Source organism: Colobus angolensis, unplaced genomic scaffold, assembly GCF_000951035.1.
Source record: "Colobus angolensis palliatus isolate OR3802 unplaced genomic scaffold, Cang.pa_1.0 Scaffold256, whole genome shotgun sequence".
Lineage (NCBI taxonomy): Eukaryota > Metazoa > Chordata > Mammalia > Primates > Cercopithecidae > Colobus > Colobus angolensis.
Genome location: NW_012115777.1, coordinates 4,331,396 through 4,356,862, shown reverse-complemented (window position 1 = coordinate 4,356,862; position 25,467 = coordinate 4,331,396). Strand labels below are relative to the sequence as shown.

Genomic DNA, 25,467 nt, shown 5'->3' with positions numbered 1-25,467 from the left:
AATTATGGATCAAAGTTTAGGCTCTTTCTTTCTTTCTTTCTTTCTTTCTTTCTTTCTTTCTTTCTTTCTTTCTTTCTTTCTTTCTTTCTTTCTTTCTTTCTTTCTTTCTTTCTTCCTTTCCTTTCTTTCTTTCCATTCTTTCTTTTCTTTTTTTTTTGGCTTTGTAGAATAATCTTAGCCGAGCTTGTCTAGTGAGATAAATCGCCTGACAGAATCCAGTAAACTAAATGCAGCACACTGATGCCCGTCATTAGAACACCTATGAATGGAGGATAGCACTGTGCAACTTAAAAACAGAAGGTCAAAGATTGCCTTTTAAGAAATGGAAACGTATATGTAGAAATAAATGTTGTCCTTTTCAAAGTATTGATAGTTGTTTTGGGAGACTTTCCACTCATGCAGTCTTGCTATTTCTCCATGTCTTTTTGTTAGTTATTATTTTTAGCATTGTTTTTAAACTCTATGTGACACATTGTTTTGAATAGTCAATATGGGAGCCAATAGTATTCTTGAAGGATGGCTTTAGGCTTTAGAACAATAGACAGTTGTTTAGAGATGAGTAAATCACATGTCAGGATCAGAAGAGTTTAGTACTGGGAATGGGCTCTCCTGAATTTGAGTCCAGCACTGTCATCTACTCGTAGTAAGATCATGGGTGAGTCAAACAACTGATGTGAGCCTCACTGGGGCAGTTACTCACTCATTCAGTCAGTCACTCAGTCATTCCATAGAGGTGTACTGAGCTTTCACTATGGGGAGTGGATAACAGATGATGAGGGATGGAGTGATTACCTCTGACTCTAAACTTGTGTCCTAGGTTGGTGATTAATCTTTTTAAAAATTAAAAATAACAGACTAAGTTTACACTAGCATTAAGCAATAAGAATGATATTATTTTGGATGGCTTTTAAATCGTCATTGATGAAATTTTTCAAAGAAAATCTTTTGAACGACTATAGTTTTAGTAAGTAAAAATTCAACTTTTTTAATTGACAAAGGTGAAGGACCAGGCTCATTTCAGGTGCATTAGTTTGGTATCTGGATCCCTTCGCCCTTCACCTTCCCCTTCCCCTTTCCCTTTCCCTTTCCCTTTCCCTCCCTTCCTTTCTTTTCCTTTCCTTTCCTCCCCTCCAGTGGCTTGCAGTCCTAGTCATGCAGCAAATAATCTATGGTGTCTTTGAAAAGTACTGAAAAATATGTAGAGGCTTTTAAATATGTGGAGTCTTTTAAATTTTTTTTTTTTTTTTTTTGAGTTGGAGTCTCTCAGTCACCCAGGCTAAAGTGAAGTAGCGCAATCTGTGCTCACTGCAACCTCTGCCTCCTGACTTCAAGCAATTCTCCAGCCTCAGCCTTCCGAGTAGCTGGGATTACAGGCATACGCCACCACGGCTGGCTAATTTTTGTATTTTTTTTTTAGTAGAGACGGACGTTTACCCTGTTGGCCAGGCTGGTCTCGAACTCATGACCTCAAGTGATCCGCCTGCCTCAGCCTTCCAAAGTGCTTGGATTACAAGTGTGAGCCACCGTGCCCAGCCTAAAAGTACATACTTTAAAAAGTACACACAGGTGCTACATGCCAACCCTCTTCCTGAATTAGAATTTCCTGAGGAAGGTCTAAGTCATAGGCATTTAAAAAAAGAAACATGGGTCATTTGGACACACAATTCAGAATAAGAACCGGGTTTATAATAACCCGTTGTACTTTTAGAAATTTCTACCTTTATATTAGTATATTATACCTACCTTTTCTCATAAAACTTTCTTGTAGAAATGGGGTTTTGCTATTTTTCCCAGGCTGGTCTCGAACTCCTAGCCTCAAATAATTGGCCCTCCTTAGCCTCCCAAAGTGTTGGGATTACAGGCGTGAGCCACTGTGCCCAGCCTTAAACTTTCCTTTAAAAAATGTTATCTTAGCACATCTTATCAAATATAAATTCAATGAATATATGGAAATCTGATCCAGAGAGAATTTCTCCGTCTACTGAGTTGTAACATCTCTTTAATTGAGCATTTATTATGTAATCAATTCTGTGTTTGTTGTATGGGTGACTGACTATAAAAGAAAATTAGGATTCAGTCTCTAGCCAAAATGACCAATTTCAGAAATTAGGGAAGATGTTGATAGTATTATGAAAGGGGCATTCAGAATACTCAGATCTTCTGCAAGCCACAGCCACCCTTCCTCATGAATCCCTGAGGATATAAACAGGGAATGCTGCAAGTTGCTAGGTGGGCTTTGTACCCGGACACCACTGACAATCGGAGGGTGATTCTGAGCTGGATCACAAAGCCTGGGCTAGACATTCATAGTGAGCCTCTTCACAGTTCCTGGTCATCACCCCAAATTGTGCTACACTTTCGATGGCAACACGAAAGGAAGAAACTGGAAAAAAAGGAAATTGTCAGTGAGTAAGAGCACCAGAGAGCCATAAGCCTTCTAAGGGAGCAGCCCCTGACTCAGCCAGCTACCTCTGGTTTTGCGTGGACACTTGAGGAGAAAAGGAGCAAGCACGCTCGCCCAGCTTCCAACCAATGAGCTAGAGGGTATGCTGGAATCCAATAAGTCCACAGTTACTTGTGAGGGGTGGCAGTCAAGGTATGGGGTGGAAAATGGAACATTCCTACTCTAAAGCCTGCAGATTACAATCTGAATGGGCAAAGAGTAAGGAATTCCTTTTTGGGATTTGCAAAGCACTGTGCATATTTATACAGTGAAGCTATTTACAACAACATATTTTAAGTGTCTGTTTTCTGCAATCCCTCCTACTCATTTTCTTTAGTGCTAACACAGTTGCTAGCACGCAGTAACCATAATGCCTTATAAATGAATGAAAACTATCATATAAAACAATTACAGAACCCAAAACTATATAAATAATAACTGATGTGACACATGCCACTCTATAGAAGTTCAAGAAAGACACAGTTCAATGGCCTCGATAGTTAGGAAAATCTTCACAGAGAAAGTGGGCTTGGGATAGATCCTTACACAGAGTAAACTTTTTATTTACATACATCTGACCTGGACAGTGGACTCTCTTTTTGGATGTTGGAGGAAAGTGACAATCAGCTGACACTTCAAAAGTTAACATAAATTGGAAATCTCTCCAAAGAACTTTAGTGGTCTATATGGTCAATATATAGATCACTTACTGGCATAATTAATTTCTCTTCTAGATGAGCATCCACAGAGGAAAGACTATTACAGAAAATGGGAAATAAAGTGAAAAAAATTTCTCTCATAGAGAGGAAGGGAGAAAAAATGCAACCTGTACATCAACTGAAGTGACTTTTTTTTTTTTTGAAAACTAAGAGTTGCTTTTTTTTTTTTTTACATCATAATGTAATGTGCTCATTAGAAGACAACAAAAATAGGGAGAAAAGGAAAATATCCACATCCCATGAGCAACCATTTTTACATCTCAGTGAGTTTTTCTAGGTGCTAGAAACCTCAGACAGCTTGCTTCAATAAACATTTCACATATCCTTCCTTTTCTTCTCTTAGGATACTTCCCCTGCTGTCTCTAAACAGAATGTGCACTAAGATTAAATTATTTTGGTTTAAAATATGGACTGCTTAGGTTTTAGAAACAGAACTTAAGCTAATGCTTGAACAGAAAATAATCCATGATATTGAAAGAAATGCTCCTTTCCAAAATTTACATGACATAGTCAATGTCTCACTATGGGCTGCCTATACAGCATTCTTTCTTTAGTTCATTCAATAAACATTTATTGAGTTCCTAATACTGCCAAGCAACCTGGTAGGCACTGGTGATGAAAAGGCAGGTTCCTGCCCATGAGGAGCAACTTGCTTATGGCCAAAAATCATGTTAAGTAAAAAATAGTTGTTGAGGAAGATTGCAAATGATTGACAGGCTTGGGATTCCTAAACTCTGGCCAGACTTTGTTTCTTTAGTATTAAGGTCTGCTGTCTTCTCAGGGGCCGACAAAAGGGTTGGGTATTTAGTCGATCAGCTCTTCCCCCACTCACACAGCACCTTGTACTGGTCTGATTATACCTTTACTCCCCTGCGCAGAGGAGAAAATAAGTGACACTAGGAAGCCTTGTTTCCAAGGACTAGGGATAGGGAAGCGGCTGCAGGCTGGGTGAAAAGTTGAGGTCAGTCTGAGATAATGACCTGACCGAACCAGTAGGTCCACCCTGACACATACCAGAGTTACCTCAGAGATAAATAACCACAAGCCATGAGTGACCACCTGCTGTGCCAAGTCGGTGAGTGATCAGTTCCCAGCACATTTCCCAAGGCAGACGGTACCGGAGATTGACATGCTGTAGTAGAGTGCCTCTGCCCTGTGTGCCTGTCTGTGCCTTATACACAATTCTGTCCCGGCATGTGTCATGCTTTATGACACTTCCCCGATGATGTGTCTGTCTCCCTTCAGTCGAATGTGAGCTCCTTGAGGGCAGGAACCTGCCTTTTTGTCACCAGTGCCTCCCAGGTTGCTTGGCAATATCAGGCACTCCCTAAATGTTTCTTGAATGAACTAAAGAAAGAATGCTTTGTAAGCAGTTTACTACTGAGAAGAAATAAAACGAAAAGGCAAAAGTTAGTCTTTAGAAAATGAATGCTTCCTTTTGCCTTAAGGGACGGCAGGTGTTGAGCTTAACTTGGGATGTGTCCTGGCAGGTTTTTAGAGGATTTAATCATGAGGGTTCACCCCAAACATAACTACATCAGGAATGTTAAAAAAAACAAACAAACAAAAACATGTTTTAAGTGCTTTACAGGTGCTTCTGACCTGCATCTCTGGCTAAAAACCAGTGCATATAAGTATCTATTAACATACCACTTAATTTTATGATTTAGGTTAATAAAGGAGCAACGAAAGTTCCAGGTATAATTAAATAGTTGAGCATGGCACTTAACTGATACAAATACATCTCAGCTAAAAGTAGTACTGATTATTAAAAGGCACCTGGCATTTTGTCATATGCCAAATTGCAAAAGCATTGTAAATAGACACCCTATAAAATATCTCTCCTGCCCTAGAATGGTTTCATATCTTCCCACGCAAGTTGACAAAAACATTCTGTTATTCAGCTTTCTTGTCTTTTTGGAAATGAACTCACTAATCACTTGTCATTTCAAGTGCTTTCTTTTGCTCCTGCAAGTCTGTTATTGTAGAGATGAGGATGCCCATAGGCTGTGCTGAGTGAGATTCATCTGGGTTACTGCCTGAGTCAGGGAACCTTCACTTTTAAGAGATAGAAATAACTCACTTAAAGAAAAGGAATATTTACTGACTTAGTTATGTATTAACCATTCAACAAGTAAGGATTGAGCCTCTAAGTGTGTGTCAGCTACGGTGATGCGGAGCTAAACAAGACAGTCTCCTGCCTTGGGATGTTCAGGATGAGTCTGCTTCAGCTATAATTATTTTCTGAGGCTCAAATAGTGTCATCAAGCCTCTCTCTCTCTTTCTTTCCCCTTCCCCACTCCATCTTTTTGGTTATTTTAGCCTGTTTCTCTTTGTACATTGGCCTTATTCTCTACTGTCATAGAAAGACTGTCTTCAAGTAGTGGGAAAGGAAGCCCACCATTGGTAGCTCCCCTTCCAAAAGGAAGAAAGGCCTGCACCCTTCACCCCAGAATCCTTATCTCATGCCTGGTGGAAGGGTTCTCATTCATCCTGCTCTGGCTTAGTCCTCCCTGTGCCCAACCCTTAACCCCAGGGTAGAGATGCCAAGCTTGGCCAGGCCAGGCCCCAGGGCCTGCTGTTACGGTCATGAAGTGGGCAGCAGTCCCATAGATCATGTTGGTGTGGGTGAGGGATCTTTCCACAATATAAAGAGAGATTTTTAGGCCCCGAAAACGATGTCCAATACACCATGTGTGAGATTTTAGGGAGGAAAACATTAGGGAAATGTGAACATTTTCTTGTCAAGATCTGACTAAATGTAGCTTAATGTTAGATTATGGAAACATTGTTTTTGATACACCAGCAATTCAGTGACTTCTATCAGATCATTTGAAATCAGTTGGGGAAATCCAATGTGAATTTCCTACTTATTTTGATGTAACTGTCATGAGGTGTACGGCAAAAGCTCAGAAATAAAACGGCAGACTTTTTATGATTGGCTGGGGTGGACGACATAGCATTTGAGTATAGTCACCTCCCTGCACCAGCAGGTGGGGTCAGAGGTAGAATGAGGGGAATGGGCTAACAGTGCACTTATAGAAGAAAGAGCACTGCACCATGTTCCTGCAGGGATCATTTTGGAAAAGTCTCAATTAGAGTTGGGTGTGAGTGCAGAGAGTGGTGGTGAGGAAAAGTAAAATGATATTGTGAAGCAAAGCACTAATTCAGCAGTTGAAACTTCAGTGATACCAGGCAGTGAGTGTAAGAGAAGAACAGGGAGGATGATAGTTTTTGTGGAGAGTATAGGAAGAGAAAGAATGAGGACAAGATTGCCGAAGAGAAATTTTACAGAAAGATAACGCATAAGAAGGGAAAACTGAATAGGAAAAGAGGGCAGGGCTGGGATACTGGCTAACAGTGACTGATTATTTACCCACATCAGGAAATGTTCTCCATGTTTGCATCAACTATTGTACTTATAGTTCATAGCAACCTTCTGAGGTAGGTACTTGTAATATTCACATTTTGCAGAGAGGAAGCTGAGGCTTAGAGAGGTTAAGGAACGTGTCCACAATCACACAGCTGGTAAGAATTAGAGCTGAGATTGGGACTTAGGCAGTCTGGGCTCAGCATCTGTACTCATAACCGCATAAAAATGAAAGAATTCATAGAAGTGTAGGGGAAAAAGAACATGGCCCACAAGGCTTTGTCATAGGGCCAAAGATGTCTTTAAAGGTGGTAATGACTAGATATGGAACCAAATACAGGGAAGTAAGTCCATGGAAACATGCATATTATACAAATGATCAAAGATGTCAGTCTGGCTTAGAGTCAGACAATGACTCAGCTATTCTAACTAAAGAAGAGGATTACTGGTCAAAATGAAAATCTTATAGTTTATGTGTGACACAGGGTGTTTAATGTTATTACTTAGAAAGCCTAATTATAATTCATCCTTGTGTCCTGGTTGAGTTACTCCTAAAGACAACTCTCCAAACAAAATAAAAATAGACAGACAAAATATGCAGTTCAAGGATTTTAAAGAAATGTTGTTTGTATAAGAAATATCTGAATCCAGATCACACCATGACTATTTAGAATTTATAAATATTTATTAAAGCCTTATTACGACCTTTGCACTGTACTAGGCACTGTGGGACCAATGGTGATTGAGAAAGCATTGTTTCTACACTCATGGGACTTACGGTCAGGACTCTAGACAGCCTTTGTTCTCACTAACCTGGTATGTGACAGGGATGTCTGTCCACACAGCACTATATTCTCTTAACCTGTCTGATTGCCTGTATGTGCAATGTACTCATGCAATTTTTTTGTACAGTAAAAAATCTAAGTCATTCAGCTAGGATAAAATGTAAGTGGAAAGGGCACTGAATTTAGAGCAAGAAGATCTAGGATTTTTTTTTTTTTTTTTAATGTAACCTGAAAAGGTTACTTAGCCACTCTGAAGAAATTCCAACTTCACATGGTTTTGGTCAGATTTAAAGAAATAATATGTAAGAGTACTTTGTAGCCTATAAAGATACATAAACCTTTCTGTAAATAAGTTGTCACTGTAATTATAATTTACAGAAAATATGTTTTTGCCTATTTTAGAGGAATTTTTCGAAAATGTTTTATTAAAACTTACCTGTGCTTTCAAGATATAGCAATAAAATGTGCTGTGGGATAGGATATGAAAGCAGAATGTCTCTATATCCCAAAACTGCATTATTGAGAAGAAAAATACTGATCCTACATTCATATGTACGTATCTAGGAACTCTCAGCTGTCTTTCTCCCACCCTGCAAACTCAACTGCATTCTATATAGTCTTACATTCTTTCCTCCCAGCTCAGCCTGTGAAGAACTTTCCTCTAAGACTCTCCCACCTCAAGGAACTTGTCTGATCAAATGTCCCCTCCCTCAGGCATCTCTATCACTTTCTACCTCAGCACACAGGCATACTCAAGTGTCTTCCATTAAAAAAAAAAAAAAGGCAAACCATTCCTTGACTTTATATGTCCCTTTAGCTGCAGCTTTTTCTCTTTCCTTCCCGTCACAACTAAGTGTCTTGATAGATTCCTTTACCTGTATTCTCCTCCTTTTTCACCTCCTATTCATTCTTAAACTCATCAAAATCTTGAAACTGCCAGATTGTTCTGGAAAAGGTAACCAATGACCACCTTGTCATTAAAGTCTGTGGATACCTTATATTTACTTCATGTGATTTCTCTGTGGAGTTCAAGGACAGAGTGAATTTGAGGCACTTTTGGAACTTTTATATGGAGATGTGGATAGGTATTTGCATTTGCAGACCTAGAACTAAGGAGAGAAGTCTGGCCTCCTAAGATAGATAGATTTGGAAGTCTTCAGTGAAGCCATGGAACATATAGTGTAAGAAGAAAGAGGCTGAAGAAAGGAATCATGAAGTTTACCAATGTTTAGGAGATCAGCAAAAGAAGAACAATCCGTGAAGAAACTTGAGAAGGAGGATATGATGATTTAAAAATATACCTTTAATACCCTTTGATTTTTTGTTATGCTTCCTTTCAATAGATGGATCTTATTCTCCCCTTGCATGTGGGCTGAGCTTTGTGACTTGATTTTAAAGAGCTGAATAACTCAAGTGTTGCTAAGTGACTTCTGGGTCTGTATCATGCAAAGAATTGCATTTGCCTTGTTTTCTCAATCTCAGAATCAGTTATTCTAAAGTCAGCCACCATGTTGTGAGGATACTCAAGCAGCCGTGTGGAGAGGCCATCTGGAAAGCAAACAAGATGCACTAGCCACCTGGGAAGCAGATCTTCCTGCTTCAACTAAGACGGGATCCTCGTGATCGCAGGCCTCCAGTCTTTAAGTCTTTCAGCAGAGAGTGGAGAGATAACAGGAAGAAACAAACCATCCCTGCAGTGTGCCGTTTGAATATTTGACCCACAGAAACCATGAAATAATAATTATTGTTTCAAACCACTAAATGTTGGGGTGATTTGTTATTGTAGCAATAGATAATTAATGCAGAGGATCTAGAATGGCAGTAGAGGCATTAGGAGAGTTTGGTGAGATAACTTAAATTTACAAAAAACCTCCTACTTGTTCTATTGTTAGTTACTGAGGGACATCCAGTGACTCCCTGTATTTCTCTTTTATTTTACTTTAAAAAATTGAGATGTCATTATGTACCATAACATGCACAGATCGTAAGTGTTGTTCAGTGACTTTTGACAACTAGCACCCATGTGATTACCCCCTAAGATACAGAAGACTTACTTCCATCACCCAGAAGGTCACCTTTTACTCTTTTCGAAACAATTCTCTCATCCCAACTTCACAATCACTTTTTAAATTACGGTGGATTCATTTTGCCTTCTTTATATAAATGGAATTATGCAGTATGTATTATTTTGTGTCTGGTTTCTTTCACTCAGCACATTGTTAATGAGATTTATCCAAGTCATTGCCTGCATCAATAGTTCACCCCTTTTCTTATTAGCAAGTGGTATTCCACTGTATGAATATGCCACAATTTGTTTATCCATTCTTCTCCTGTATTTCTCAAGTAAAATACAGTTAGTTATTTCTACAGTATCATATACAGTGGAAAAATCAAAATTATATGCAGAAAAATTTGGTATTACAAATAGCACCTTAAAAATAGGTGAAATGCATGATTAAATGATTGAGATTTATCATTTCTATAGTTCTCCAGAGAATGAAAAAGTTAAGCCAGGTGTGGTGGCATGTTTCTATAGTCCTAGCTGCTCAGGCTGCTGAGCTGGGAGGACTGTTTGAGCACAGGTTTGAGTCCAGCCTGGGCAACATAGTGAGACCCCATCTCCAGGGGAAAAAAGAGAGAGAGAGAATGAGAAAGTCATAAGCCCTTTGTTGACCATAAAGATTGCATTGTCCATACGATATTTAACTTGAAAATACAAACTGCCAAGCAAAAATTATAAATGGGTCAATTCTGCTGAGAAAAAATTGAGCCCAAAGACACATTTAGAATTAATGACATAGAAATAAAGAAAATAAAAAAAAAATAGGAGTTGCTTTAATTTGTTCTACACACATACTCACACACAGATACACACACACAGGTCAGCAATATCCCTAGAGTCATTTTAGGTATGGAGGCCAGCAAGGCATATGGGGGCAGCAGTCCTGCATATCACAAATGAATTCCTAATTGTTTTCGGCAGAGTATTTGATAATTCTTTAAATCGAATCTAATTGAACACTTTAGATATATTTAGTTACATATGAAAAAGGCTTGATATAAACCTTGGAAATGTAATAATTTTTTTCTTAAATCCCTTTTTGTTCTTGGGGAATGTAAGATCATGTGTTTGAGAATATGTTGGTTTAAAGATTATTTCTACTTGGGTTTCCTAAGGACATTTTGTTAATCACACTACTTTTAAAGAGTTATCATCTTCCCCGTTCTGAACCTCTGATGCATAAATACTTGAAAATAATGTTAAGTTTGAGATGGACTGCAAAGATAGAGATACTGGCTTGATTTTGTTTTCTCCCCCAAAAGGATCAAAATAATCTAAACCATATATTAACTACTCTTCTGCAATTTCTAATTTACAATCTTTGTCAGTTTTGAATTATGGAAGCAGCCAAGAGTATCCGAAAACACTTTGTTCCTACTGTGCCTTTTTTCCCGGTAATATAAATATCTGAAGAGGTTATTGCTTAACCTATAAAATAGTGACATCATAATTTATGAATACTGAAAAACCTGGTTCATTTCTGTTAAACTCTGTGATGAGCTAGACGTGATGATTTTTTCTCAGTGGAAAGTACATGTAAAAGGAAATTTTATTTGTTGTATCCGTAATGAGTCTGATCTATTTTAGCCTTGATTACTCCCTATCACTATTTGACAGTAACTTTTCTTTGTTTTTACTTTCCGATATCAATTAAGTGAAAATGACATCCTCGTCACTATCAACTCATGGTGTTACCAAAGACCAGGCCTCCTTAAACACAAACTCAACCATGCTGTTGGGAAACTGAGCAGGTGTGAGTTTCCCTAGACCACCAAAGGCTGAAAATTGTAGTCTGCAGTTGTCATCAGACTAGAAGAATTTCAATACATCTGGGATGTTGTTCATTTACATTGCTTTCATTTGTAACGTGTCTCAGTGAGGCAATTCAAAGTAAGCTTTTTAAAAAAGAATATGTGTACAACTGTTTTACAACTGTAAGCCACTACTTGTGAAACTCAGAAGACAAATGTACGGCAATATCCTATTATCTTGTTTGACTATTTAAACTTACATATAATTTAAGGTTTTGAGGAAAAGGCTAAAAATATTTCACTTTGAATTACATGGCAGTTTGGCAGTATGGTCAGCAAACAGAGCTTGTATCTAGTTATAAACTAGTACTAATGGAATAATGATCTCCTTTGGCCATTAAATATATATTATGGTGATGAATCAAGATATTTTTGTATAGTACTCATCTTTAGGTCTAAGTTTGTAATCAACTCTGTTATAGATACTATGCTACCCATGATAATTAAACTGTTTAAAATCACAATTTAAACAGTCTAGCCACTTGTTTGCCTGTAGGCAATATACATACAGGAAATAATTAATAAAACAGTTAATCCTCTAGACCATTGGCTTTGGAGTTCATATCTGGTTCCACTTAACCCCATTCATAAGTAGGTGAGTGACTTTAATCCAATTACTTAATAATTCTGATACTCGAATTTTTTCATCTTTAAAAGCGGAAACTATAATTATAAGGTGGTTATAAGGGGTGACAGTAAAATATGTAAAGCACCGGTCATGTGTTTGTTACAGAATACTTGGCAATAGGTAGCTAGTAACAACACATACTTGATTCCAGATAGTCAGTTGACTTTCTATAAATATTTACTGTATTTACATGGGAAAACCAAGCATTTTCTTGTTTTGTCATTTGGGTTCTTCTCAGTCAGGCCCAAGTCAGGTGGGTATCTTGTTATAATGCCAGTTTTTGTCTGTTCACAATAGAAACACCTTGTGGTATGATGGCCCCAAAGCTGACCATAACCTTGCCTCAGCCACTCTGTTTCTCTGGTGAGAGTGAGTGCTGTTTCTACTGCCTCTGCATGGAACTGGGATGTGTGGTTTAGATTCTGTTTTCTAAGCAAATGTATTCCATGAACCATTGTTTTTCTCACTGGTCCAGAAGGAAGGCATAAGGAGAACACCGAAGATCATAAAATAAGTAAGGGTAAAGTACATACTTTTTGTCTTCAGAGTTACTTTTGTGGGGACTTGGCAGTTTACAAGAAGAGCTGATGATGATTAGTTTCTAATTCTAAAGCAAACAGCAGGGGGTTGGACTTTCTTTAAATTTGCTGATAGCAGACAACCTAGGAGTAGCCTTTATCCTAACATCTTGGCAACGTCACTGATGTTTGAATCTAGCTTTCCGAATGTTACAATGACCATACCAAAGGAGATATAAATACCCCCAAAGTGATGGGATCATTTTTTAGTGGTTTCGCTGAAATTTGCTCTAAGTGCTACTGAGTAGAGGTATGCGGGAATAAGAATAATCAGTTTTATTGATTTCTTCTGTGACTTTGGGCCAGGACCAAGTCTATTTTGAACATCTTTATATCCTAGCACATTGTAGGCGCTTTAAAAATAACTCTTAAATATTGACTGAGTAAAAGTGTCTGTCTCTAAGATGGACAATCCAGTCCCCCTAAGCAGTGTTGTGGCGATGAGTGAAGACTAACTAGGAGTCTTGCTTTGTCGCCCAGGCTGGAGTGCAGTGCCGTGATCGCGGCTCACTACAACCTCGGCCTCCCGGGTTCAAGTGATTCTCCTGCCTCAGCCTCCCAAGTAGCTGGGACTACAGGCGCATGCCACCATGCCTGGCTAATTTTTGTATTTTTAGTGGAGACGGGCTTTCACCATGTTGGCCAGGCTGGTCTTGAACTCCTGATCTTGTGATCTGCCCACCTCAGCCTCCCAAAGTGCTGGGATTACAGGCATGAGCCATCGCCCGGCCAACAGAGCTTTTAAAAACAAATACACGTGAGAGGCCAGGTGCATGATGGCTCTCGTCTGTAATCCCAGCACTTTGGGAAGCTGAAGCAGCAGAATCCCTTGAAACCAGGAGTTCAAGACCAGCTTGGACAACATAATGAGATGCCATCTCTATAAAAAAATTTAAAAAATTAGCCAGGTGTGTTGGCGATTGCCTGTAGTCCCAGCCACTTGGGAGACCGAGGAGAGAGAAGCCATTGAGTCGAGGAGTCCGAGGCTGCAGTGAGCTAGGATGGTGACACTGTACTCCAGCCTGGGCAACACGGTGAGCCCCTGTTTGGAAAATAATAATAATTAATAATATATATGAAAGAGAGTTCCCAATTAGAGAGTTCTAACATCTTTAGAAAGATTCAAAAACACCTAAATGCGAAAAATGTCTTTATTCGTTTGTCAGCTGGATTACAGAAAGTAGGAAGAAAAGAGAGCCTGTGCCTCTGTAGGAAAGTAACAACGACTTAACTTCTGGAAGTGACTTCGCAGCTTAGAGCCCAGCAATGCCTATTTTGGATTAAACTGTGTATTAATTAAGCTCAAAGGATTTCAACATTCATCACGTTGCATTGCACCTCACAGAAAGCAAAACCAAAACAATCCTGGAGTTTTGAGTGAGGAAAACGGACGCCCCGCACTCTCACACGCGCGCACTCGCAGCCTGTCTAAAGTGCACAGGCTCAGGCGGCCAAGGGACCCGCGCCGGTTCCCGCGGGCGACCTGCAAACCCTGCCTGGGGCCCGGCAGGCGCTGCGTCCCGGCGCGTTGGCAGTTGGCGACCCCCCTCGAATCCCCCTCTGCTGCGGGCTCCCCGTGGCCTTTGGAGGCTCGGTGAGTCGGCTCCAAATGTTTTCCATATTTGTTCAGCCTCCATAATTCGAATACCAGGGCAGGCCGAGCCAGCCGTGCGCCGCGCTCCAGGGCCCAGGGCGCCGCACACGCACCCACCCACCCAGCCTCGCAGCGCCATGGGCAAGAACAAGCAGCCTCGTGGCCAGCAGAGGCAGGGGGGGCCGCCGGCCGCGGACGCCGGTGGGCCCGACGACATGGAGCCGAAGAAGGGCACGGGGGCCCCCAAGGAGTGCGGGGAGGAGGAGCCCCGGACCTGCTGCGGCTGCCGGTTCCCGCTGCTGCTCGCCCTGCTGCAGCTGGCCCTGGGCATCGCCGTGACCGTGGTGGGCTTCCTCATGGCGAGCATCAGCTCCTCCCTGCTAGTCAGGGACACTCCATTTTGGGCTGGCATCATTGTAAGCATCGAGTCTGTTTTGCCTAAGCGCTTTTGCCAAACAGGAATGCGAAGTCGCATGGTCGAGTTGAAACTAACCCAGCTGCATGTGCCCTTCCCCGGGTTCACTCCTCTAACTCGCGCTCTGCTTGGTGACTGATGTGTGGGGCACTGGGTTTTCCCGGGCGGGGCACGGCTGGACGCGATAGAACTCCTGCCCCTCTCCCGCTCGCCGCTCCCAGAGCCTCCACGGGGCCTGACTCTGACGCTCTGGAGCGGGGGAGTTCATTTCAAAAGCTGCTTATTTTGGTCAGACTGAACAACCTCAATAACAACGGCAGATTCATTCGGGCTTTTTCCTTATCCTATTACCCAGACCCCACCCCTGTCCTTAAGCAAGTGGCAAGAAGTGAATTAAGTTCATCTAGTAAAAGCAGGAGAGGAGAAAGCCTGTACTTGGAGTTGCCACATTGAGTAGCATTCATTTTATGTTTTAAACTGAAGCTCCATTAGTAAGTTTCATGAAATGCTGGGCTAAGGCAGGAAATGCGAAGACAGCAAGCACAGCCTTAATCCACTGGAGTCTAAAGTGGGATAAACCCAGGGCGCTGGCCATGGCAGAAGTATATTTGGGACTCCCCTGATGGATGTACTGTTCTAAGTAGAGCAGTACTCAGCTGTTGTGAGTGTTGAAACATATAGCATACTTGGCTTGGTTAAATGAATTCTTTAATGTAAAACGGGTGACACTTATTGAATACCTACTGTGTGCCCGCCCTGCTAGAGGCCTTACATGTATTATTTCTAATCCCCACATCATCCTGATGGGATCGTTTTAATCATTCTCATTTCTCAAATGAGAGAACCTAGGCCAGACTCACCCAGGGTCATGAGTGAGTAAAGCATTCAGCCATGCTGATTCCTTTTTATGCTAGACTATATCTGCATTTTCCTCATTGAACCACGCTGCCACCACATTTGGTTTGTAACTTTAATATTATGTTATATTGCAGTGTCTTGTAGCTTATTAAACTCTTTCACATGCATTATTTCATTTGACCCATGAAACAACACTTTGAAGTGGGAATTGTTATTCCTTTTCGATGTGAGGAAATAGGCTAAGAGAAGTTAGATGACATTCTCAAGCCCAGAGATTGAATGTGGTCGAGACTAGAAATGACATTTTTGACTCCTAGTCTCATATTGCATCCTTACTGCTATTACTGACCACAGGAACTATAACTCACAAAACATCCCTCAAAATAATTTTGTATCACGGACAGACATTAGAGAGACCTGATACATATGCATTGATGGAGGTATTTCCTAATTAAGATTATTTGAATACACAAATTTTTGCATAGTAATTTAAAACTTTAATTTTTGTACTAAGAATTCCCATGACATTATCATGATTGGAGTTTTCTAAATCAAGTGATTTTAAAAATAGCTTTTCAGTAAGATATACTGGGTATTTCAGACACCTCAATGACTATCCACATACCCAGGGGGAAAAAATGTCTGGCCTTTAATGCCAGGGGAATTAAAACAAAGAATGAAGCTCTTTCATTCAATGTTTTTAAATATCATTTGCGAATGTGTTCCCCATCCTTTCTTTATTGCAACTTCAAAAAGCTCAGCACCAAAGAGGTAAATTAGATAGAGAAAATAACTTATTTTAAGGTTTAAGGCATGAACATACGAACCGTGCAACCCAGAAATGTTATGAACTAAATCTCCTGGGGGAAATGAGGTTCCTAATTGCCCTGGAAGCTCCCTGGGTGTTGCACAAAGGGCATTATATACAGCCAGGTCTCTGCTCTTTCTGGTTTTCTTTTTTGTCATCTAGGATTCATTTGAAGTTTGCTCTCAGTACATAGCCCTCATGAAATCTGTCATCGTAGATTTTCTTTCAACTGAGAAGCTATGTAGAGCAGAGCGGCTAGTAGAGCTGTCCTGAGACTAGTGAGGAGGGTCTCTGAGAAGCCAGGCCAGGAACAACTGTCATCCTAGCAGGGCCAGAATTTGGGCAATGTGTCACTGTCTCACACAGACACCACGGTCTGCTTGTCCCCGGCACACTGTCTGTGGTTGGTCACAGGGCACTCTTCCAAGCTTTCAGGGAAGGGAAAAGACAGAGAGGCAGATGGCGAAGTGCAGATGTGTAGCACCACACCTGGTGTTGAGCCCTAGCTCAGCCACTGTGTGCCGAATAACTTTGGGTTTGGGGGATTTTTGGAGACAGAGACTTGTTCTGTCACCCAGACTGGAGTGCTGTGGCATGATTTTGGCTCACTGCAACCTCCCCCTCCCAGGTTCAAGAGATTCTTGTGCTTCAGCCTCCTAAGTGGCTGGAATTACAGGCGTGCGCCGCCACACCTAACTTGTGTGCCGAATAATTTTGGACAAGTTACTTGACTTCTCTAGGTTTCCATTTCTTTACTAACAAAATCAGAATGATAATAATTCCTACCTTTTCGGGTTGCCCTGAGGATGAAATAAGTTAATACATGTAAAGCACTTAAAATAGTGCTAACAAATGGCATGATTCAATGAGTTAGCTTTACTTATCAGGTGCTTGGAAAGCAGTCACTGGTAGTGTCACTCTTCAGAGGAAAGGTGGCTTTATTTCATCTCTAGACTTGCAAAATTATCATTTTTGACTTGCTACATTTCCAAGACTAGTTTGAACCCTGAAGAAAATATCAGTTTGGCTGTCTCACCTTTCTCTGTTCTCAGCCAAGTTACTATTTAGCAATGGCAGTGGTATTTGATTGGTCCAGTACTTTCTGAATCTTTCTGGAGGTTTATAAAAAGGAACTTAGAGGAGAGTGGCCTCCTCAAGGTCATTTTTCCTTTGGGATATGCAGTGATTCAGGACTGGTATATCCTGCCAGGTTATATCAGTTTTCCCTGTTCAGGAGCCCCACCAAACCAAAGCAATCCAGGCCCATCCCTGGGGCTGAGGCTGAGTCACACTAGCCCCGGGATATAGGCTGAAGTCAAGCTGAGGGAGGCACCCACGCCGTCTACAACTTTCCACGTTCCACTCTTCTGTTTCCCTTTTTTCTGGTTGCCTCTTCTCATGTGGTTATCACTTACTTTTACAGGGGCCACTATCCCATTAACTTGGAATTTGGGGATTGCCATTTTCTTAACAGAACCTGGATGTATGGGTAAATCCACTTAGGTGACTTCTCTTTGACCAATGCCTGACTGACTTGATGAATATTCAAGGTGTGGTTACAGACTAAAGAGGCCCTTGGTGATCTATGATCAGCAATTTATGTCCAGTGGAATTTTAGGAAAACAAATAGGTCATTTTTTATCTATCCATAAATGTGACTCCAATCCCCAATCAAAAGATGACTGAAGTCTTTTTACTTTGATTACAAAAGATTACTGTAAGGGGTGGGGGGAAACCGCAGAATGGAGTCACTATAGAGACTATGTAACTTGTAAAAGTGCTGTTCATGTCTTATAATTCTTTATAGATGGTTTGAGGGATATAAGTCATACCGCAATGACAAAACAAAGTGAAATAGCAACTTTTGAGGATGCACTTGGCTGCGTACAGGGGATCCTAGGACAGAGAAGTTTGTTCTGCATTTTATTCTGTTAATGGCTTTAGTAGCTAAGTCAGATGGGAATTCAAGTTTGCTCATTTTTCTGGAATTCTTATTGATGAAAAGTGTGTAAGGATTGAAGTAATCTAAGGACTTTGAGGATTTTACTTCTCACTCAAATGAATACCGTTTTAGTTTAGGTAAAACATTGCATGCTTAACCTTTTGTTTTCCCTTCGTCATTCAGTAACATCTGTGGAGGGTGTCTGCTGTGCTACGCATTGGCCTAAAAATAATGAATCAACTACCTGGAGGAGATCTCCAGATCCTGATGGACACATGCCCTTATTATATCTGACAGTAATGAATACTTCCGATTAGAAAATTTAACCTACACAAATACTGTTAAGACCCATTTACCTTTCAAAGTATTCCACTTGCAGTGATTTATTTGCTTTGGCATCTCAGCTCCAAAGTCAATTTAAGTGCGAACTCTTGCGTCTCATCCCCAGTGAATATATTTAGTATTCAATATTCTCTTGGCCCTTGTAGGGAATATTCCCATGGAAAGTAGGAATTTCTTTGCCTTATTGTGCTTTTTAGCTTCCCCCACTCCCCCTCCATTGCTCCCATACCCCACTCAGTGGAATAAAAACCCTGAGATAAATACTGTATTAATCAGATTAGAAAGTTTAAGGCAAGGGCTTAAAAGAAAGGGAAGAATATTTCTTTTATTTAATGCCATTCATAAAACTCATCACACGAATCTGTAATGATTAAAAGTCCTGTCAAAAATTTCAGTAACAGTTTTCATATGTGAACTTATCCTAAGAAATTCAAGTTGCAGGTTTATTCAGGTTTTAAAAACCAATTTTAAGTCTTGCCTTAATGGAAGGGGAAATTGGGTGGTTATTTCTTTTAAAGCAGAATGTGCCACGAAACTCACAAGTAGACATATGACATATAGCAAAGAAGGAACAAATACGATTGGTATCCAGATTTTATAAGTAGAGAAAGTAAGTTAATAATTTAGCTAAATGGTTTGATCACAGTTATGAAAAGTAACTAGAAGAGAGAAAGGTTTGGCATTAGGGTATGGGATAAACCCTCAAGTCAAGAAGCTAAATGTGGTGTTAACTTTATATAGAGGTGTATTGCCATTTGAAAATTTTAATCTGGAATTATATTTTTAGGAGTACACTGCATAGTAACAGATTAGTCTTCATTTTGGGACTTTATTATGCTTCCAAAATATAGTGTAGCATCCCTGGTATCCCTGGGAAATAATTTGTGTTATGGCAACTGCCATGGGATTGTTAGGAACTGAGGAGAGATAATTACGTGGCCCATCTCAATCTCCACTGAATACATAGAACAATAATGACAGGAAAATTATCTTACAGGCATAGGAAGTTCTCATAGTAGGTATAAAAATGGAATGCAATTGAATTATTTTGGCAAAAGAAGTTAATTTTAATATATATGGAAATAAAATGGAATATTCAAGAATTTGGTGAGGCTGGGCACATTGTCTTACACCTGTAATCCTGGCACTTTGGGAGGCCAAGGCAGGCAAATTGCATGAGCTCAGGATTTTGAGACCAGCCTGGGCAACATGGCAAAATCCCATCTCTACCAAAAATATAAAAATTTAGCTGGGTGTGGTGGCACCCACCCGTAGTCCCAGCTACTCGGGAGGCTGAGGTGGAAGGATCACTTGAGCTGGGGAGGCAGAGGTTGCAGTGAGCTGAGATTGCACCACTGCACTCCAGCCTGGGCAACAGAGTGAGACCCTGTAACAGAAAAAAAATAATAATAATAATTTGGTGAAAGGTTTCCTGAAAGAATTTCAGGAATAGAATAAAGAAAAAGATAGGTTAAGATTGAGCAAAATCATTAGATGTTCAGGATCAGCAGGAGAAATGTGTTTTCACCTCTACTTACAGCCTTATACTAAGCCTGATATGTGCCTAGGGACGAAGTTGTCCCTAAATCTTCTTTTTTTTGTTTGTTTGTTTGAAATAAGGAGGAGAAGGGGCAGGTTCTGATGTTTTCCAATCCTGTGTTGTGGATATGTTCAACTCAGAAAGTTAATGTCTGGAAGCTTTTGAGATGTCAGTCATCATTTTGGATTTAATTTTTTGATAGAAATACTGGCACATAGATTTTGGGATAATCAAATGAAAAATAAAATAATTCATTCTCTTACTTTAAGTGATATTCTCAGGGCCACTATATATTCCCTGACACATAATGGATAGTTAATAAATGTTGAATTGAAATCTATTTATTCCATACTTGCCATTATCAGAGCTTCTGTTTGAACATGCATATACCCATTTTAAACTGCATACAGTCATCCCTTAGTATCTGCAGGGGATTGGTTCTGGGACTCCTGATACCAAAATTCACAGATACTCAAGTCCCTGCTATAAAATGGTGTAGTATTTGCATATAATTTATGCACATCCTACCATATACTTTAAATCATTTCTAGATTACTTATAATACCTAATACAATGTAAATACTATGTAAACAGTTGACATACTGTATTATTTAGGGAATAATGACATGAGAATGTCTGTACATGTTCAGCACAGATGCAGCCATCCTTTTATTATCCAAATGTTTTCGATCCATGGTTGATTAAATTCATAGATGTGGAACCCACTGATACAAAGGGCTGACTGTAGTTGTATATTCAAACACAGACAAATTTATTTATGACATTTAAGACAACTATGAGGTAATGGTAAGGAATGTGTTATTACTCCATTTTGGCTTCTGGATTCTAGAATAATTCAGAACATATTAACTTAGCATTACTTAGATTTTTTATTTCATGTTATAAAATGGCAGAACTCAGGAAGGTCATTTGACTTATTTTGCACTCTCCTAACTAGAATGGGACATATTAGGATTGATGTGACTGAATGCTAGATGTTGATATTACCACTCTCACCTTTTATGAAGAAAGCAATGGCATAGATTTCACTAATGTTTAGTCTAACAGTTGAATAGCTAAATTGCCAATATGACCTCCTCTTTCAATGTGGTCTGAGAAAATGGATGTTTTCTAGACTTGCTCTTGCCGTTAGCTGTATCTGAGACACTTCTATTAAGGGTGTTCTTTCACTGGATCCACTTGGTTGTACTGTGCCCCAAAGGGTTAATGATAACATTAAAAGGAAAGACACAAGGTTATGTTGAAGAGTTCAGCATATATGTTTCTATGTTAGTGTAGGACAGTGTATTAGTCTGTTCTCACACTGCTGTAAAGATACTACCTGAGACTGATTAATTTATAAAGAAAGGAAGTTTAATTGACTAACCATTCCACATGGCTGAGGAGGCCTCAGGAAAATTACAATCATGGCAGGAGGCAAAGGAGAAGAAAGTCATGTCTTATATGACTGCAGGAGAGAGAGCACTGGGGAAACTGCCACTTATAAACCATTAGATCTCATGAGAACTCACTGACTATCACGAGAACAGCATAGGGGAACCACCCCCATGATCAAACCACCTTCCACCAGGTTCCCCCTCAACACGTGGGGATTACAATTCGAGAGAGATTTGGGGGGGGACACAGAACCAAATCATATCAGACAGGAATGTAATCTAGTCATTAAACTTCAATTAGGTATAATTCACTGCAAAATGCAGTTCCTTTTTAGGTCTTCCATCCTGGCAAACTAAGGAAGTACTGGTCAAAAAAAAGTCCATCAAAATCCAGAGCTGGATGGGACCTCATGATGTCATAGTTTAACCTTCCAGTTATTATTTGCTGTGCATATTCAAGTCTAGGTTTATCACGATGAGTTCATAAGCTTACAGTGAACTTCTTTTAAAAAAATAGATGCTGGGAGCAGGCTTTACAGTATAAGCTATATAAAAACCTATTCCATAGGCACACCCTCTTTCAGATGGTTTGGATGCAGTCTCAGATCTCTGTGTATTGAGATAAAACTTGGCAAGAGTAACTATCAGATGCCTGAGTGAAGCAGCTCACTCCATCACCCTGGTTAATTTTAAAATTCATATGTATACACCTACACATATGGCATTAACTAAAATACATTTTTCTTTCTGCCTTAGTCGGCTCAGGCTGCTATAACAAAATACTGTAGACTGGGTGGCTTAAACAGCAAACATTCATTTTCTCACGGTTCTGGAGACTGGAAGTCCGAGATCAGGGTGTCAGCATGGTTAAGGGCTGGGTAGGGGTCTCTTCCTGGCTTGCAGGCGGCTGCCTTCTTGCTGTGTGCTCACATGGTCTTTTCTCAGGTCATGCATGTGAAGAGAGGAAGAGATCTCTTTCTCTTCCTCTTCTCATGAATCCTCCAGTCCTGTTGGATTAGGACCCCATGCTTAAGATCTTATTTAGCCTTAATTACCTCCTAAAAGCCTTATCTTCAAATACAGTTACTTTTGAGGTTAGAGCTTCAACAAATGAACTTAGGGGGACACAATTCAGTCCATGGCACTTCTGGTGAGGGTTATATATTTGCCCTTAAGAATCAGTGATTCTTAAACTCGTTTCACAGCTTATTATTGAAAGCCCTACGGCTTTCTTGGAACAGCTAGAAGTCTGAGTGTTACTGATGGGGATTCTGAGCCAGTAAACTGACACGTGGAGGCACGATGGGGTGGTGCGGCTCTGTGCTCATGCCAGTAGTGAGACATATGGAGGAGGTTGTTTTCATTGCATTTACAGATTGCTTCTTTTGTCAAATTTCTGTAAAAATAAAATCAAGTAAATCTAGCTAGTGAATACAATTCTAAGGTTAACTTAGGCATTTCCTTTGCTGCATTAACTCTTTAAGGCTTAGGAAACTCCAAACTGTAAATTCCTTCATTTCTTTATGCTCCAGGGAGTACTCTGATGTCAAGATGTAGATTAAGGATGCTTTGGCTTCTGATGCAAAGGCAGCTGGCTGAGTGGTACGGTTGGGAAATGCTTATATGTTCAGCCATTGACCAAGCCTGCCGTCCTGTGGGGGGTAGTGATCGCACACTGTGGGCACCCCCTACCCTCCCTTTGAACCTTATAAGGTAATAGCCTTCAGTAGGTGCCTTCGCTCTTTGGTAGATCTTCACTTTGACACACATTTAAGGGCTTCTCATTGGATTCTGTTCACTCACTTAAGAAGTCCTGAGTTGGGCTCTGTTTTTCCTTCACTAAGTACTCTATTGCAGAAACCCAAGTCACCCAAGAGGGAAAGACCAGGGAAGACTAAAACATGCAGCCTTTCATAACATTTGGTCCTATCTCAGTTCCAAAACGAAAGGCATGGCCACAATAGGATACTGTAAGCTCTCCAGTTTGATTTTTGATCTTATTTAAAGTCAATGCTCTCTGACCTAATGTTGCTAGAGCCACAGTCCCTTCCTAATTATGAACTTCATAAATGTGAATGTTTCAGTACGGTGTTTCCCGGGGCTGGCGAAAGTCCAGTAAGTGACGGGACATTGGAAAGCAAACAGTTTGTTCACAAATGAGCGTTCTCAGATTCTGCTGAAGAAGTTCTGTTGGACCTGCTTTTAATCTTTGCAGAAATGAGCAACTGTCCCCTGTCTAGGAGTGCCACGGTACTGAGAGAAGTGGTGAGAAACCTGGAGGATGCGCTTTTAAGTGGCTTCCCACTCAGTCGTTTTTAAAGCGTTAGATTCAGCATTCATTGTAAGGAGCAATTAAAAACCCCTTTTAGATATGTTATTATCAAGCCCTCTCTTTCGTATGAAAGATAATGACTGGAGACCAGAAAAGGGGGCGGGGGCTGCTAATGTGTTAACTAGACTTTGACGAGGGAGAGAATTTTAGCTTTATTACTAGGTGGGGAGAAAAACACTTCCCTGGCTGGCTTCCTTCTAAAGTATCAGGTGTGGCATGCATATCAAGCCATTAGCCTGATCTCACAGGCTTAGCCCCATCTCACATTTAGCTATGCCAGGAAAGCTATGAAAGAGGCATTTTCTAAGATAAGGGCAACAGCATTTCAGTCCTCATCAATTCTGTTGGAGGATGGAGGTGCTCTTCTCTCAGGGAGAAACTTGCAGGAGGACTGTGCCTACCTCAGGAAGACAGTGGGGCACCCAAGGCAGTGAAGAGGGCAAACTCAGACTCCCTAAGGCAAATATATGATCACAAATGAGAAGGGATTTCTTCATGACTGCATACAGAATTCTGTGTACAGAATTTGAATCTTTTAGTTTATGAGTTACATGTTCAATAAGTTTATGTACTTCTCCCAGGCTCTTTGCTAGTCAGGTTCTGAAACAGAAGGACCAAACCCACACAGGTTGGCTTCGTCTCATAATCTTTCCATGAACGAGTAGCTTGAGAAGCCTCATAAAGGGTTTTGGTGTGCATTAAAGGCTCGAGACCAACTATGAATTTTTAAATGCACATAGGGTGACCATAACTATTGTGTTATACAACCCTCAAGAAAGAATTCTTCTTCAGTCACCAAATCGTGTGCGTCACAAAGTTTTCCACCTCAAGACCTCCCTGAAGCTTTGCTCCCCTTCTCTCTGTCCTCACACACACATCACAAAAAGCTCAGTGTCTGGCTAACCCGTGTTGCCATGGGAGGCGAGGGGGAAACGTGGGAGAGGCTGCAGGCTGCTTGGGGACACTGACCTCCTCATGTTGAAAAGGACAAAACACTTTCAAAGGAGAAGTCATATTATAATATCTATTACTTTATGTTCCCTTACACTGTTTTTCATAAAGTGCTCTCAATTAGAAAAGCCACTTGATAATATTTTTAAAAGTTGAACAAGATGGTTCTCTCATTTATACTGCCATTCCAATGTTACACAATTCAATTTGTATTGATTTACTGTACAATTTCTATGCACCGTGCTATTTAATATGTTTATATTTATTGCACTATTTGACATATATGAACCCAGGAGTTTAATGTAGAATTATCTCTGCAGTCATTTCTAGAATGGGACCTAATTTGAGAACTGACTTAATTATGGCTAAGCAATGAAATCCAGCCCATGACTATACCACTGGGGTAGGCTCAATCCACATCAGCAAGATTCCTTTCCCTCTTCTGAGGGCTTGAAAAATCCCCAAGTGAAACAAATAAACTATAGATTGTTTATTTCTTCCCACAAACACTGTTTGTAACAATTCTGCCCCTCCTGTTGATTCATGAGAAAGGCTGGAACACAATCTTTGATTCTCTTACATTCTTTGGAAATTGATTATTTTGCAAGAATAAGTATTTATAGAACTTGGTGATTCGTTTCTGGTAAGTCATCCCAAGAGTTAGTTAGGAGGTTGAGAAGAAACATATCGGAAGCCTATAAAAGGGTGCTTACCGGTGAAACAGAACCGTCTCACGCCCTAGCCCCTCTCCCTCTGTATTTTCATACGCCAGGTATAGTGCCCCCAGGAGCTTTGTCCCTGGGTGAGGAAACACAGGTACAACTAACTGCAATTTAGTTTTAAACACAAAATGCCAACGTAGTGCCTTAAACAATGTACTGTGCTAGCACAG

At 40.3% G+C, this 25,467-nt stretch overlaps 1 protein-coding gene across 4 annotated transcripts in view; it reads left to right on the top strand.

Moving 5' to 3' along the window:
• SSPN (sarcospan) overlaps nt 1–25,467 on the top strand; it is a 111,866-nt gene that overhangs the window by 60,054 nt on the left and 26,345 nt on the right. The window contains exon 1 of one of the 4 annotated variants that reach the window (XM_011946985.1): nt 13,796–13,990. The exons of 2 other annotated variants lie outside the window; for them this stretch is intronic. Coding sequence is in view for 1 of the 2 variants with exons in the window: in XM_011946984.1 (XP_011802374.1) it covers nt 14,128–14,406 (279 nt within the window). In the remaining variant the exon portion in view is untranslated. Of the gene's footprint in view, nt 1–13,795; nt 14,407–25,467 lie in introns of those variants that run through there. One more of the 4 variants, XM_011946984.1, reaches the window with a different exon arrangement.